Genomic DNA, 15386 nt, shown 5'->3' on the forward strand with positions numbered 1-15386 from the left:
ATACTCATTTTTAAAATTGCCACCCTTCTAATTGCAAATTAATTAGGTGCCCAAGTTATCTATCTTGGTAATTTTGTCTTCTCGCAATCAAGTTATACAGCATAAACAACAAAAAGTGGTGGCTTATACTAGTTAATAAAGCACACGATAACAGCTCTTGCCTTTCTTTGCAAAATGTTCGATTTAGGAATATTCTACAACGGAATTTTTCTTGCATTGTTTGAAGCTCCATTGTTTTGCAATCAATATCACCTTGACATTCAATGCGCCTGCTGTTGCCACTACGAAAAAAGGAAAAAGTGAAAAAAAAAATTAAAAGAGTTGACTATATCCGAAATCCATTATCCAGAGTTCGCACCAAATGTTGTCTTCGGGAGTCCTTCTATTTCTTTTTAATTACTGCCGCCTTACAATTAGCTTCCATAAAAACAATGGCGTGCTCAACATCAGAAGAAAAAAGTTGTATGCCATAAAAAGTATTCAAAAATCTAAAGGTTCTCAGAATTTTTATTTAAAATCATGAAAACTAAGTTTTTTTTAACTCCTCTTTTTGTATTCAAAAGAAAAATTCAGCTCCACTAAGTTTAAGAAGGAGAAAATTACTGTTTAATCCCTCTCCAACTCTGAGGGAATTTAACTTAGCATCCAGAGGGATGCAGCGCAGCACTTTTCATTTTTCGCTTAGGAGGTGAGGAATGCAAAAAATAAAGGTGAAGTATGCTAATTCAAAAGTTAAGGTTAAAATGGTTCTCTCTGGAACAAAAAAAAAAAAAAAAGACTTTGTCTAACATACTTTTTTTAGTAATCAGTAAGAAAAAAAAACTGAATTTGTTGAGTTTCTAAAAGAAATTTAGTTTCCCTCATTTTTGAAAAGTCAACTTTTAGAACAAAATTCTATGAAAATTATTTTTGAACAAGTGGCTATTTTGAAGGAAGATGAAATTTTGAACATCAGCTATCGAATTAAGAATTTAAAGAGCACATTGTCTGTAGCTATTACTATTTTAATGGTTCGTTTTGATAATAAAGTGGAGCATAAATATTTTTTTCAATTACCTGAAATAAATTAGTCAAGATGTTGTTGTTTGTAACAAATTGTTTTAACTACTGAAGTTGTACTTGTATAAATTACTTGTATTTTATAAACTGATATTTTATAAACTAGTTAAAAATAATAAGAAAAACGATTGTTTTTCTGTAAAAGTAATTTATGAACTATACCTGAAAAATAATACAATATTTGTTCAGACATAAATGTCAATAACCTTCATATTTCCGAGAAATGCTATTTCAAAACTACACAGAAGAAAAATTTGGATATCTAGAGAAAAACTAGCAATAAAACTGGCTGCTAGGTAATTTCTGTAAAGAAACATTAAAAAAATAACAGAAATTTCGCTACCCCAATGTATTGCACGATTAAGTTTACAAAGATTATTTTATTAAAACTATCCGTATCGTCAGATTTTTTTTTACTACGCCTTGAAGAACTGGTCGAAAATTCAAAACATTTCACCCCTTTGATAAGCAGAGTCATTCTTGATTACTTGTCGGGTATGTTCTTAAAAAGACGTTGTAACGGTGCGAAGATCTGATTAAATGCAAACTGTCGGTGAAATTATTTTTTCTTTAATAATTGGAAAAAAAAGTCCAAAACTATAATGTAATTGCTAAGTACTTAGAGTGAGTTGATTACCTATTAGTTGTATGATTATAAAGACAATGCTATAAAAAATTTGAGACAATTCACGGTTATACGAAGCACCGCTGAAATACCTACTTGCTTTATTTTCAGTTCATTTAAAGGCGTTTATCGAAAACTATTCAAAATTAAATTGTTTTGAGATAATGATATACATATTAGTATTAAAAATCATGTTGTTTTTCGAAGTTGAAACTGCAAAGAATTGAAAAACAACAGGACATTTTATAGCATTTTTTATACGATAGCTTACAAGACTAATTTATTTGTTGTTCATTTTCTGATTTAGTCTGTTAGATATATATTCTGTATTGATGCTAATAATGTTTCTTTTATTCGGGTGAGAGGAGGCGTGTAGTTTGGAATTATTAAGAATACTTGGCCACAGTCATATCCTCCAAACCTCCCCTTATATAGATTTAGCATTCATATGACCCTATTTTTGCCTTTTATTTTCAGTGCAGGGGTACATAAAATCTGGAAATCCTGCTATTAAGAATTATTATACTAAAGTTTAAGCTATATTTAATTATTAATAATCCCTCTCTAATTAAATTTAAAGAAATAACAATATATTTAAAAATAAACGTAAGTATACAGACAGAATAGACAAAAGAAATTTAGAGCAAATGAATTTTTTATTATAGTTTAAACAATCAAAAAATAAATATATAAAATTTTATATGAAGCAATTTAACACTACACAAACAAAAAAAACTCCGTTTAGATTAAAAGAGCAGCAAAATGAACGAATGAAAAAAGCGATTGAAAATATATCGATTAACTCTCTTAATCGTCTTTGTTCCCGAAATTAAAAAAGACATAATCTGTATCGAAGCATAACACGTTTTCTACATGAATTGGCACTTTATTTTTTGGCCCTGTCTTTACATAATCGTTTTAAATAAGCTCATAATCAGAATCCTGTGTTAGGGACTTTTATAGTAAATAAACTCTTCAACAAGAACCTCTTGAAGTCTCTTGTTCTTTGGTTTTTAATAATGACAAAGCACTTTTTTTATTAATCCAATCGAGATTAATGAACACGGGGAGCGTAATATCCTGTGCCGTACATAAAAAAAGCTCAGTGATACTGAAAAGTGTTTCGAGAAGTTTGCGTCTTTCATAACTTGCTTCTGGAACTAAGAGATAATATTCGTCGTATATTTATAGCTTGATGTGAAGCTTAATATAGATCTGCAGGATTAGAAGGAATTAATAGAATTATTGTCACTGTTCCAGAAAGCTTATTTATACTTCATTCACACCGTTGAAAGATACAGAGAATTAATTCCTTCCATTAGACATGTGTCGTCTGCAGGTAAGACTAATTTACTGCTCCCTGCTTATGGGAAGCTAAATAAGCGTATTATTAGGAGAGAACTATATTGCATAATATTTTTTAACGAAAAAATATGACTTGTAAATATGAGCTTGAGAAAGCTTGAGTTAGCTTTCCGACGGTGGATAGATGATATTTCGAAATATACTTTTAAAATTGAAACAGCCGAGGAACAAGAAAGCAACATTTTTACGCTTGGTCGAATATGAAATTTTGAAGGACATAATATTGTTATCGTCAAAAGATTCGATTCGAGATTTTTAAAAACTCTTTGGTTTTTACTATTTCTAAATAGAAAAAAAAGGGAATTATTATTTTCTGGCTCCCGATTTTTGAACACGATAAATCAAACATGTACAAGGCTAACTGATTGAAATTTGCCATAATATATTTACATTAAAATAATTGGTTTTATCAAATTTTAGATAGAATATGTTAATGAGAAATGAAAATTATCCATATGTCTACAAGTGAACCATATAAATGGTTAAAGCTAAGACATTAATTAATGAAATTTTACTCCTGGTTTTATTGCCAGAATTCAGATACGTATGCAATTATGGACAAAATTCGTAAATTGTTGACTTTTTGAAGATATGTATTTTCTAGTGAAAGTGAGCGCTGTTACTAAGTAATGCAATAAATTGGAAAAATAAAATTTAGTTCCTTTCTTCATAATAAAATTGTATATTCGTATCCACTTTTGTGTGTAATTCTACAGAAACACAAACACAAAAAGTGTTACGAATATATAATTTTCCGTACTTAATATACGGATACGAATATATCAGAATTATTTTTTTTAGACTTCGCTAAGATGTTAAGCTGTAAACTTTCTAAATTTTGGAAAGAGTTCACAGGGAAGTCGAAAGGAGTATATTCCTGCTGGTTAAGCTATTGTTATTTAATGTTTCAGGGCTTTCCACTGTTTAAAGGCTTTGTTCCTTATTTTTTTTATATCAGAAATGAAATTGCATTTAGGATTATACTCAGAAAAACTTGTCTATATTGTGAATGGAGAACTGATAGATTAGTCATCCAGAAGACTCGAAACTTTATTTCCAAAGCATTTATTACAGTTTTTAGTCAAAGAAATAATTCTATTATTCTGTATTGCCCATAATGTAACACATAATAAATATATCTAGTGCTTCTAAAAGGAAGGGAGTAACAAATTAAAGCATAGAAGTTGAGCCTAATTTTTTATTAGACAGACAGTTATCACTGACAATGGTGTAAACAAATTTTCAATGAACTCAACCGCTTTAGCAAAATTTTGCATTCTAATATGGCTTTCACCGCAAGACTTCCATAATTACAATTTCATGCTGTACAAATATTAATCAACTTGAATATTTTTTTAATAATTTCAGAGGAGAATTCATCCTTTGCTTTTTTTAGTGCTACAAGTAAATTCGTATTCTTTGAACGAAAGATTTTTTTTCTCATTGCGATGATTATTTCGTCTCGTGTACATTACATTGCAATAATGGACAATAAAAATTCATCGATTTTCATCTCTTATGAGCATGATATTATAAAATTAATTACGGAAAAAATTCTGAAAAGAAAGTAATCAGTGTGCAATAGAAAAACACGATTCCTTAAATACTAAAAAATAAAATTTTAAAACATATAGTTAAACATATATTATTTTAAATCTTTATATTTATCAAATGAATACATTAAGTATGCTTTAATTTTATTTTGTGTTAATTACAATTTCTCTTTCATATTATATTTTCCAGAATTTGCTCGCATTTGGGGAGATGAGATATTTTTTTAACTGACAAAAGAGATTAATGGATTGAAAGAATTTAAAACACTCTGTAATGTGCTTGTAATTACTATTCTGCAAACCTAGTAAAAGAAGTTATTTTGTCCATCAAGTTTATTATTTTACTTTTATAAATGATGAATTTTTCCATCATTTCATAATTTAGTTATATGAGTAAGAGTTTTAAAGTTTTTATGAATAGTTGCTATTTAATCCAGCAACATTTTACGAAGATCAACTTATATTTTGATGCTCAGAGACACCTAAAATCAGTTGCAACATGGTGGTCAGATTATTAGCATATATTTTAAACAGATAATCAATTATCAGTTTGGTGGGTCAGTGTATAAAAATTTAAAAAGCTCTTTTTTACAGATTCCAATGTGAAGTGATACATAATTTTTATTTAATTTTTGATGTATTTAATGATGCAACATAATTTAAATTGTATTCTTTTCATATAAAGGATTTATACTTTTGCAAAACATTCCATTCCATTCAGATGAAAGAAAAAAAATGTCAAGGTGTTTTTTTGTATAATTACTATTTTCCGCGAAATTTTACGTTAAATCTTATTACATCCTATAAAATATCCTGTGAATACATATAAATCATAGGTGAATAGCCACCATGTTTTTTTTTTTATTTTTAGTAAAGCAAAAGAAAATAGGATGAAGAGCTTCCATCTAATAAGATAAGAAAGTAATGAGGGTATTTAAAACAAACAAAGAACAAAATCAAATGAAAGTTTGAAAAGAGTTGAAGAAGTGAGACGAGGCGTTAGTGAGAGGTAAAGTTAATAAAAATCCATGGAACGCATTTTAATTGAGGTAACTCAAAATTACTACTAAAATTGTGTTAATAACAATGAATAGAGTTTATTGATGTTCTACTATTATTTTGAAAAGTTTTAATTATGAGAGCTTTCGAAGTAATAATATTATAGCCTATTTATATTGATAACAATAATATAAAATTTATATGAATTTTAAGATTTCCAACTTACCTTGCTGGCTAACTACAGTATTTCCTTTGACGGTAACTACTGAATGCTCTCCTTTGTTTTGATCAGTCGAAACTACCGAAGCTCCATCAGGTCCCAGATCGAACGTAAGGAAAATCTCTTGACCGCTGGGTTTGATGACTTGAGTCAATCTTCCATTTTCGTCATAGAGGTAGAAAAATGACCTACCAGCAGCATCTGATCTGCTAATCAGCAATCCATTGCTATCATAATCAAAGACCGTTTCCATATTATCAGGATCCACGAATACTTCCAGTGTTCCCTGCTTTCCCATTTGCACACGACATTTTTGACCTCTGGCTGTTTCGATGGTGTGCAGACTGTTACCTTGATCTCGAAGGAATGCCATTTTGTTTCCGGAGGCATCTGTTACAGCACTCAGTTTTCCAAAACTGGTGTTGACGTTATAATGAAAATTGTACATCGTCATCCCAGTGAGCACGTTCTTTGTTGTTATGTGCTGTCCATATTTATTGAAGACATATATTTCATGATGCTCCGGAAAAGATATTTGGTATTCTTGATTGCTGTCTGCTGCAGGTATGTATGGTACAGCCGATAATATTTTCAAATTCCCTTGATCCGCAATATGGACAACCCCGTCTCCCGTTACCGTTAATGATGTTACAGATAATAGTCTAGTGTCCACTGCAAGTTGTCCTTCATCTTTAGATGAACAAGTGCAATTCTGCCATTCACAATCACAAAGGCCTTCTCGCCCAGCAAAGTGCAGTAGTTCTCCGTCAGAAGTTAGCATCCGGACTCGATGCACGTTTTTTGCATCGACTTCAGCCAAATACATAGTGCCAGTGGGACTAAATGTGAAACCAATCAATGACCATAATAGGTTACCACCTGCTATCCGTGTTCTTAGAAGACTTGGTTGTGGACGGCAGTATACAGGATGTCCTGCCATAACCATTACTCTGTGATCTTGTGTCAATTTCAATACCATGTGATCATCAATAAAGTAGAGAGAGTTATCCAAAGGATTAATTGCAAGATCCGTTGGCCATCGTAATTTTGCCTGCAAAAATAAATCTTGATGAATAAAACTAACGTTACTAAATAACAATCGTCAAAGAAATTCTAAGGAATATAATTTGTCTTATTCTCTAGATGAATTAAGCGAATAATTGTAGATTTTTCTGAAGATGAATGGAATTTTGAATAATGCTTTATACCTACATAAAACAATGAATCATGCATTTAAAATTTACCTAATATTTATGTTAATTACTGCATTTATTTTAATTGAGATGAAAGCTCAAAACTGTTTTTTATTTTATATTCCAGAAAGACATATTTCAAAAATATTATAATATTTTAAAATGTAAATTTAGATTTTTATTCCAGTTTAAAATTGTATTAATCTCAAAATGCATAAATTAAAATGAAGCCTCACAAAATATTTTAGAATATACAATGTTTTCTTTCAATCTTGGAATAAATATACTGAAATTATTAAAATAATATCTTTATTAATAAAAATCTAAAAAAAGTATAATTTATTTATATTATATAACATTTATTAGTAACATTTCAAATAATATTCAAATAATATTTCCAGCATATATGCTTCTTACTTCTTCCACTCTTAATGTTCCCGAGCACGGAATCGGCCTCCATTGGCGTTTGTGGTGATGGTCTCCGATCAAAGTGTGAATGATTCCCCGACTGTCGACCATCCGAATGTTAGAGCCATCAGCAAAAAACAATGTATTATCCACTGCTACAGCCATTCCTGTTCAAAAGAAGTGATGCTCGGGTAAAATAGCAATTTTCGATAAAAACATTAATTCGTATAATAAATGAAGCTTTAAAAGGCAATTTTTAAAATTTTGAAAAGTTGTAAAATTCTGTTTTGCACGATAATATTTTCGTAAGTTATCGTGAGAAATGGCCAAAATACAGCTTAATTTTTTTTTATTTATTTAATTAAGATTTTCAAAAACACGCACTGAGATACATATTCCCATCCTTTAAAGTACGTATCTGTTGCAGTGAAAATCCGAAATCAGTCAAAATGCGAATTAACTAGGTGAAACGCGTTTTAAGTAACAGAAGTAGGTAGAACCCGAAAACAAGGGAAAATACGCTGTAACTCCTTTTCTGACAACAGCAGCAAGAAAAGGAGTTGTAGGAACTGGTCAAGAGTTCGTTCTCTGTTCTTGTAAAACAGATTGTTCTTCAAAGAGATATTTCTGTCTGAAAGATGATTCTCTTTGCAATTCTAAGTTTCACATTTATTTACTTTGTTCAAAGAAAGAATTTGTAATAATGGTGCTGTGTTAAACAATATCCAAATAAAGTATTTTTCTTCAATGGTAGGTTCTTTCTTTAAACTGTTATACTAAGTATAGTTTAATACAATAATTTCCGATAAATACAAAAACTATTGTCTAACAAATCAGTCAAAACACGGACAAAACGGGTTCTCCCTAGCGCTGTCAATTAGAAAGCGTTTTTCCTAGTTAATTCGGGTTCTGCCTTACGCTGTTAGTTAAAACGCGTTTTACCTAATTAATTCGGGTTTTGACTGATATCTGGTTTCCATTGCATTATATCTATCAAATTTGGTAGTTATAGGCCAACCGGTCTCGCCTGTAAAGCGCCAAAGTATAAACACACTCTTCTTTTTTATTAGTAAAGATTAAAATGAATTGAAACAATGCATAACATTACTTAAATGGATCAATAGCTGATGTCTTAAGTCTTTATTATGAAGTTGAAGAAAGCATATAACATCATGGTGCAAATAAAGTATTGATTAGTTATTTAGAATTTCTGTGAGATGTGCAGATATGTTTGTCAAGCAACTGCGAATTTCATTATTCAATACAATTGTTCATATTTTACTATTTTCAGATTGATAGGGCTAGAGAAATTTAGGGCTCCCAATATGTTTTATACTATATTTCTTCTTTTTAAGTTTCTTATGCTTTTTTTCTCCAAGCCTTACTTGCATGAAATAAGTTTATTATGAAATCATATTTTTAATGTCTAGATTTGGACTATACATGCGTTCTATAATTATTATTAAATAACATTTAGTAATTAGTTATTATTAGGACTCAGATGTGGATTCAAGAAATAGAATGGAATTATTTAATTTGTAGTAAAATAGAGTTCTGTTTATGATAAATTTGTGTGCTTTATTTGACTTTCCGCTTTAATTTATGTTAAACAGAAAGTTTCCAGCATATATTAAAGAAAATGTAGTTTTGCTTTAAAATTAGAATTTAAGTTTCCAGAATTCGTCAACATGCGATAATATAACTACTGAAAATGGGCTGCTGTCACAATATTTTACACAAATGCGCCAGTTCAAAGTGCTCCGTTTCAGTCACTTTCCATAACATCCCAGAAAAGCGAGGCAGACTAAAGAACAGAGGAAGCATTTGTTGTCGAGCACGTTAAATGGTAAGAGCAACCTGACATGCGAATATCTTAACATATACAGAGCACCACTGTTGCAGATTTAATCCCTTAGAGAACTGCAGCGAGTGTATACGAAGTAGTGAAGACTAACAACATTTGGAATGTACTAAATTGAGCTTGAAGCCTTAGGGCATTAAGCTCTTTTACTTCTGTACATCAATCTCCTAGATTGATTCCACACTGCGAGAAAATTTTTGCGCTGCTTGTTGGAAACATCGAGTTTGGTACTGGCGGCTCTTTATTTTAAGAATAAGTGATATCCAAGCAATCAAGTTTCATCAACGCCATTTTGGCCTCTTTGCTCGGCTTAAAATTCACAATTTGAAATAAATCTTGTTTAAATTATTATTGTTTACTCGAGTTGAAAAAATAATGCCTCCAGTTTCTGAAAGTTCTTTCCAGTAGTTTTATTTTGTTTTACAAAAGTTTGTTGATCCATTTTTAATCGGTATTTCATCATTTAACAACAATAATTTCAAACAGATACTTTACAAAATAAATAAATAAATAAATTTCTGGTAAAAAATCTTACCTTAAAAACGTTAGAGAAAAGTATACATTCCAATTTTTTGAAAGCAAAAAAAATTTTTTTTTACAAATTTATCAAATTGTTGATACTTGCTATTTGCTTCCTAATTTACTTCTTAATAATGTATTGCAAACAAATATTTTAATCGCTGTTAATATTAAAGATAAATATGTGTACGTCTCTGCTTATGTGTGTCCCCTACATCTGTGTGGGCAGCTTATGTTCAATCATTTGATCTAAGTTACCAAACTTTACACAAACACATTTTGGAGGGTAGGAATGTGTAACCAAGAGAGTTTTTGAAATTTCAATTATAATTTTGATTAATTGAAAATTAAATAAAATATAAAGATTTTCTACTATTACATCCGAAAATATCACATCACATTTTTTATTCTATTTTAAAATTTAAAAAAAAAGTTATATTTTCAGTGATACCAATTTATTTGCCGTATAACTTTTTATTTTTATTATTGTTTCAAAAACATATTACAGCAATATAAATAAAAATATATTTTATTATTGAAATTGAACTCAAATCGTTGGCATCGTCGCTAATAATGTTTCATTCTGGTTTTGCTTTCTCATTGTCAATGATCAAAATGAGAAGATTTCGTTTATTTTTCAACTTGTAATAGTTTTTACAAAAAGGTACATCTTTAATAAAAGTTCGAAATTTTGTTGCGCTTAGAAATGTGATTAACTTTAAAAATCAAGGAATAATGAAAAAGCTTTTGAAGTATGCCCATTTTTAAACACTGCCATTTTTTTTATGATATATTTATTGTATAGACAATAACTGCGAAAAATTGCATAGCTCAATTAAAAGAACGAGGTAAGGCTTCTAATATAGTATGGATTAAATGTATTTCAAAATTTTAATTTCTGATATAGTTTGCTGAGAATACCATTAAGACCCAGTTACACATAAAATTTAATTAAATTATTTTAATGGGTATTGATTTTGACATACTAATTGATAACCGTAGGGGAATAATAGTGAATAAAAATGTAAAGCAATAAAGTGAAATAGTAAATTCAAATCATTATTCTTAAAGTAATTTTCGAAATTCTTAAACATGGCAGTATATAAGCATTTCAATATGATTTATAGAACAAATTTAAAATAACTGCAACTGAAAATTAAGAAGAAACAGATTTATAATTTCAGAATTCAACATATTAATATTATTATAGGTATCTTTTCTGTTATTCCAAAACTAAAGTTGAATAAATATATAAATTGTATTCTTTATCAGAAACTTTATCAAAAATATCAGGAAAGAAAAATATCTGATTAAACCTGATAAAAATTTTAGATGAAAATTTCCTATTTTAGTAAGTATTTTTATATCAGTATGTAAAATATTATTAAATAATTTGTTACTTTAAATATTCATTGATTAAAAGAGACTTTCCCTTTTATACATATAAAAATATTTGAGTTCATTTATCGTAGCAAGTATCGTAACATGTTATCCTAGTTATATCATAAATTATTCTTTAGTAAACACGAACCCTTCTTATCGCCTCTGCCATCGACCGTTCCAGCACTGAGAAAAAAGAAACCTCTTGAAATATTGCTAGCTTGTATTGTATATGCGCCAAGTATTATTTATGCTTCCAAGTATGGTCATAAACCCAAAATGGCGGACGTCGCGCGGCTGTATGTGTCGTCTTCTCCTGATTTTAACGCCACGGGTTTCTCCTAAATCTTAATTACAATCAAAATATTCGCACAGCGAGCCAGGAATGGAGTCATTTGCGTCAACTTAGCAGAGCCTATTTTTCCATTCCTCCCCGTCCCGCAAGGATTCCACAACGGGAAACAGGTCTTCGGCCCCTCCGGCAAAATTAATCATTGGTCGGCGATCCGAGGGAAAAGGTTTAATTAATTTAGAGAAGTTTATAATAACAGAGAGTTGTATATTTATGTTAGATATAATGGTAAGGCAAGAGCAGAAGAGTGACGATAGGAAGTTCTTCAGAAAGTTTTCGCCAGACACCAAATCGTCCTGTTTATGCAGATTAATGGCAACTCTTCCATCACGGGGAAGGAAGAAATTAAAACTTGGTGGATGATGTTCATAAAAGTATCTGCCGCGCGATTAAAGCTACCGACCGAGAAGGGATTTGAGTTGGATTGGTTCAGAAGAACTGGAAATGGAATGTGAGAGATTCTGGAACATGATGATTCTGATGAAGTCGGGAACCGTTTTAAAAAGGAATGAAACTGTAATGAATAATGATAAAAGGTGCCATTTGCACGGAAAGTATGGAACAAACTTGTATTTAATTCTTTTTTTAATTTTCTTTTGTCAGAATCTGAATTTATTTGTTTGGCGATACGACGTTTAAAACTTTTATCTCCTCTTGCTTTTGCAATTTTTGTAATGTTTTGCAGAGATTCGTTGAACTGGAATACTGGTACGAATAAGAACCTATAAATGTTTAAGATAAAGTATTGTAAATTTCTAATTCCTTACAAATTCACTTCATTTTCTCTAACATTAAACACGTTTTCTTATAATATCAGGGTAAATGAATAATCAGAAATATTACTTAGTACTATTAAAACGTTTGATTCCTCCCACGACAAATGAGTTCTTGATTGGAGAACGGCACTGTGAAAGTTTAAAAACCACTATTGTTTCCATTATCGGAACCTGTGTAGCAACCATACTGTTTGAGTCAAGTTTCAAATATATCATCTTGAGTTCTGCCCTCCATAGATACTTTTATTAATGATTCTACACAGCTTTTCTAAGCAAACATCTTTAATAATCAAGCCGAACAGATTTATATTGTATTCATACTGCAATTATCTAAACATGTATAAACCACTGCAGAACTATAGTTCAAACTGTTAGATGAGTACAGATAATTTAATTTGTATTTTATTTCTTCACGAAATGATGTGACACTTTAAATATGGAGTTAAATAGTTTTTATTATAGTATGCTTTCACTTAACTGAGTCTTTTAATTAACAAGCCTAGCTCATCAGTTGAAGTAATTTTATAGAGTGCTGATTCTGATTCTAGATCAGAAGGTACATCTAAACTCAAATAAAGATCATCATCATCATAAGATGCAAATCTATAGAGTGAACTAAATTTCCAAATTAAATAATTAATTCGGAAAAAATAATAATTTGGCTTCATTTCAATTCCTTTTTTATGTAACTTGCGTCTTTCTATCTTCATTAGTTTGTGAATTATTGATTTTGATATTGCCTTAGGCTTCATGATCACATATCAAATGATTTCTTTACAAAATAGGGTTTAATTAAAAGAGAAAAATTAGCATAATATTATTACAATTAAGCATGAAATCAATAATAGGTATGCTTAAGAATTCATTGATTTCCCAAAATTCTACTTGCTTAATTTCTTACGTGAAAGAATTAATTTTATGATAACAAAAGGTAAAATCTCATGTTTTGAATAAAATTTAATTTTACCATCAAGAGAAAGGTGAAGCTGATCCTCAAAGCTGGTTCTTACTTTTTAACAAATTAAACAAATTAATTTTTTTATTTATATTCAAGTCATGTATAAAGATGTATAAATAATACATATTATACAAGTAAACACTTGAAAATGTTGAAATGAAAGTAATAAGAAAACTAAATTTTTAAATATTTCTTGAATATTAAAGGATTTTAGATTTCGATTTCGACGGAGACGTGCCTTGAATCAACTCACAAATTAGGAAATAAGAAAGAGAAGAAAACCAACTACATTCTCTTGAATACTGTTGTGTATTATGTTGAAATGATATGAGGCAACAATAAAATTTCAGTAAATGATGAAAGCTTTAAATACAAAGTTGTCAAAAGAGAGTCATATCTCGTATTTACAGGGAAACAATTTTAAATTGGGGGGGGGGGTGACCATTCAAAATAGACCACTACGGGTTTTCATGAATATCTGATCAGATATGAGTACAGTAAGTACTCATCTTTAGAAAGTAGCATCGGATTTTTCGCATTATAATAAAAAGTCATTAACCCGTGAGAAAAAAATACTTAAATGGTAAAATAGGTATTAAAATGGTCCATACATGAAGCTTTCAGTCATTAAAATAGCTTAATTAAGACATGAAAATTTTTTTAAAGTTTGCCGTACGTTAATATATAGTACATCCCGAATACCCGGCCTAATATGGCCTAAAGGCAGACCGGATTTCTATGAACTCATTTCTTTGCTCACCAATACTAAAGGACAAACTTTTTATACCAAAATTCATCGTTATAATACATATTTCCTCACTTGTTACTGAGTACCGCGTAAAATGCGATCGCGGCCGAGGCCCGGTGAATCATAGAAGCAGCTGCCAGAACGTTTAAAGAATTTATTAGTAAAAAAATTAAGTTAAAGGATACAAACTGCTCCAATTTTAAGATAAATTCTATAATTTTTACTGTGGAACACTTAAAAAACATTAAGAATACCCCAGGAACAATTTAAGAATATTGTACGTACTGTGCAGTTATAATCAGAAATAGTGGCAGCTATTGAAGTCCGTTGCACACTGACGAAACAATGAACAACAAGCAATGCTGCTCTTTTTCTGTCACAACTTGCATTTTGCACGCCACATAGGGGAATCGTAACCGACGCCCGCTTCCAATGCCTTGGCAATGTTTTAATACTTTACAATTAAAGAAAAGTAGGCCAGATAGTACTGGAGCCGGATAGTCGCGAACCGGAAACTCGGTGTGTAATTTAATTTAAATATTCAACTATCCAAACTCTTTGTACAATAACAATTTGAAAAACATTAATTTCTTTCATTTGATATGTGTCTTCGGAATTCTACTTAAGTATGTATTAAGCACAAAAAATGCACCGCGCAAAAATTCGACTTTATTGAAAAAACACAGATTCATAAAAAATGCGGATGAGTACTTTTCTATTAATCGGAACTAGTAGACAGAAAAATAACACTATTTTAAAATAAACGTCCTTTAATTTTGGATATTCTTGCAATGGTTAAATTTCAAGGAAAGAGGTGTAAATTGAACTTAAATTAAACATTTTATCTCAGTTAATTAGCATGAATTCATTTTACCTAAAATGCCATGTTCGCGTACGATATTATTTTAAATCTTACTCAGTGATCAGAACGAGTAAGAAGAGTAATTTTTTTCCAAAATAGTTTTTACCATTTTTTCTTCTTCTTGGTGAATAGCTTTTTATTTAAATGCAAAAAAAGAAAAAAAAAAAGAAAAAAAAATCAACTTTGCATCAAGTTATCTCAATTACCTCAGTTAAATAGATGGAAACAAACATCATCTATTGTTTTGGATGACCACTCAATTAATTCAATTATTATGTATGTTTTTTCCAGATTTTGATATCCTCCATAGTAATTCGATTGGTTCATTTAACAAAATATCAGATGGAAGACAACTGTCCAACGCCGTAGAATTGAATGTATAATGCTAAATTATGTGATTGTTCTTTAACGAAATCAAATTCCGAAATAATGATTTTACCATCAGCTAAACTTTCAAAAAAGGGAAAAAATTAATTATTTCTATAATTTACAATTACTTTTTAAGAAG

The 15386-nt window shown here is 29.9% G+C and overlaps 1 protein-coding gene across 2 annotated transcripts in view; it reads right to left on the reverse strand.

Annotated features, from left to right (window-relative positions):
* The window catches only part of LOC129963242 (teneurin-m-like), a 638728-nt gene that overhangs the window by 36952 nt on the left and 586390 nt on the right, over nt 1–15386 (reverse strand). For both annotated transcript variants that reach the window (XM_056077466.1, XM_056077465.1), the window contains exons 25-26: nt 7432–7589; nt 5828–6872 (exon numbers count right to left, since the gene is read on the reverse strand). In XM_056077466.1, the coding sequence (XP_055933441.1) occupies nt 5828–6872; nt 7432–7589 (1203 nt within the window). The remainder of the gene's footprint in view (nt 1–5827; nt 6873–7431; nt 7590–15386) is intronic.

Source organism: Argiope bruennichi, chromosome 3 (genome assembly GCF_947563725.1).
Source record: "Argiope bruennichi chromosome 3, qqArgBrue1.1, whole genome shotgun sequence".
Classification (NCBI taxonomy): domain Eukaryota; kingdom Metazoa; phylum Arthropoda; class Arachnida; order Araneae; family Araneidae; genus Argiope; species Argiope bruennichi.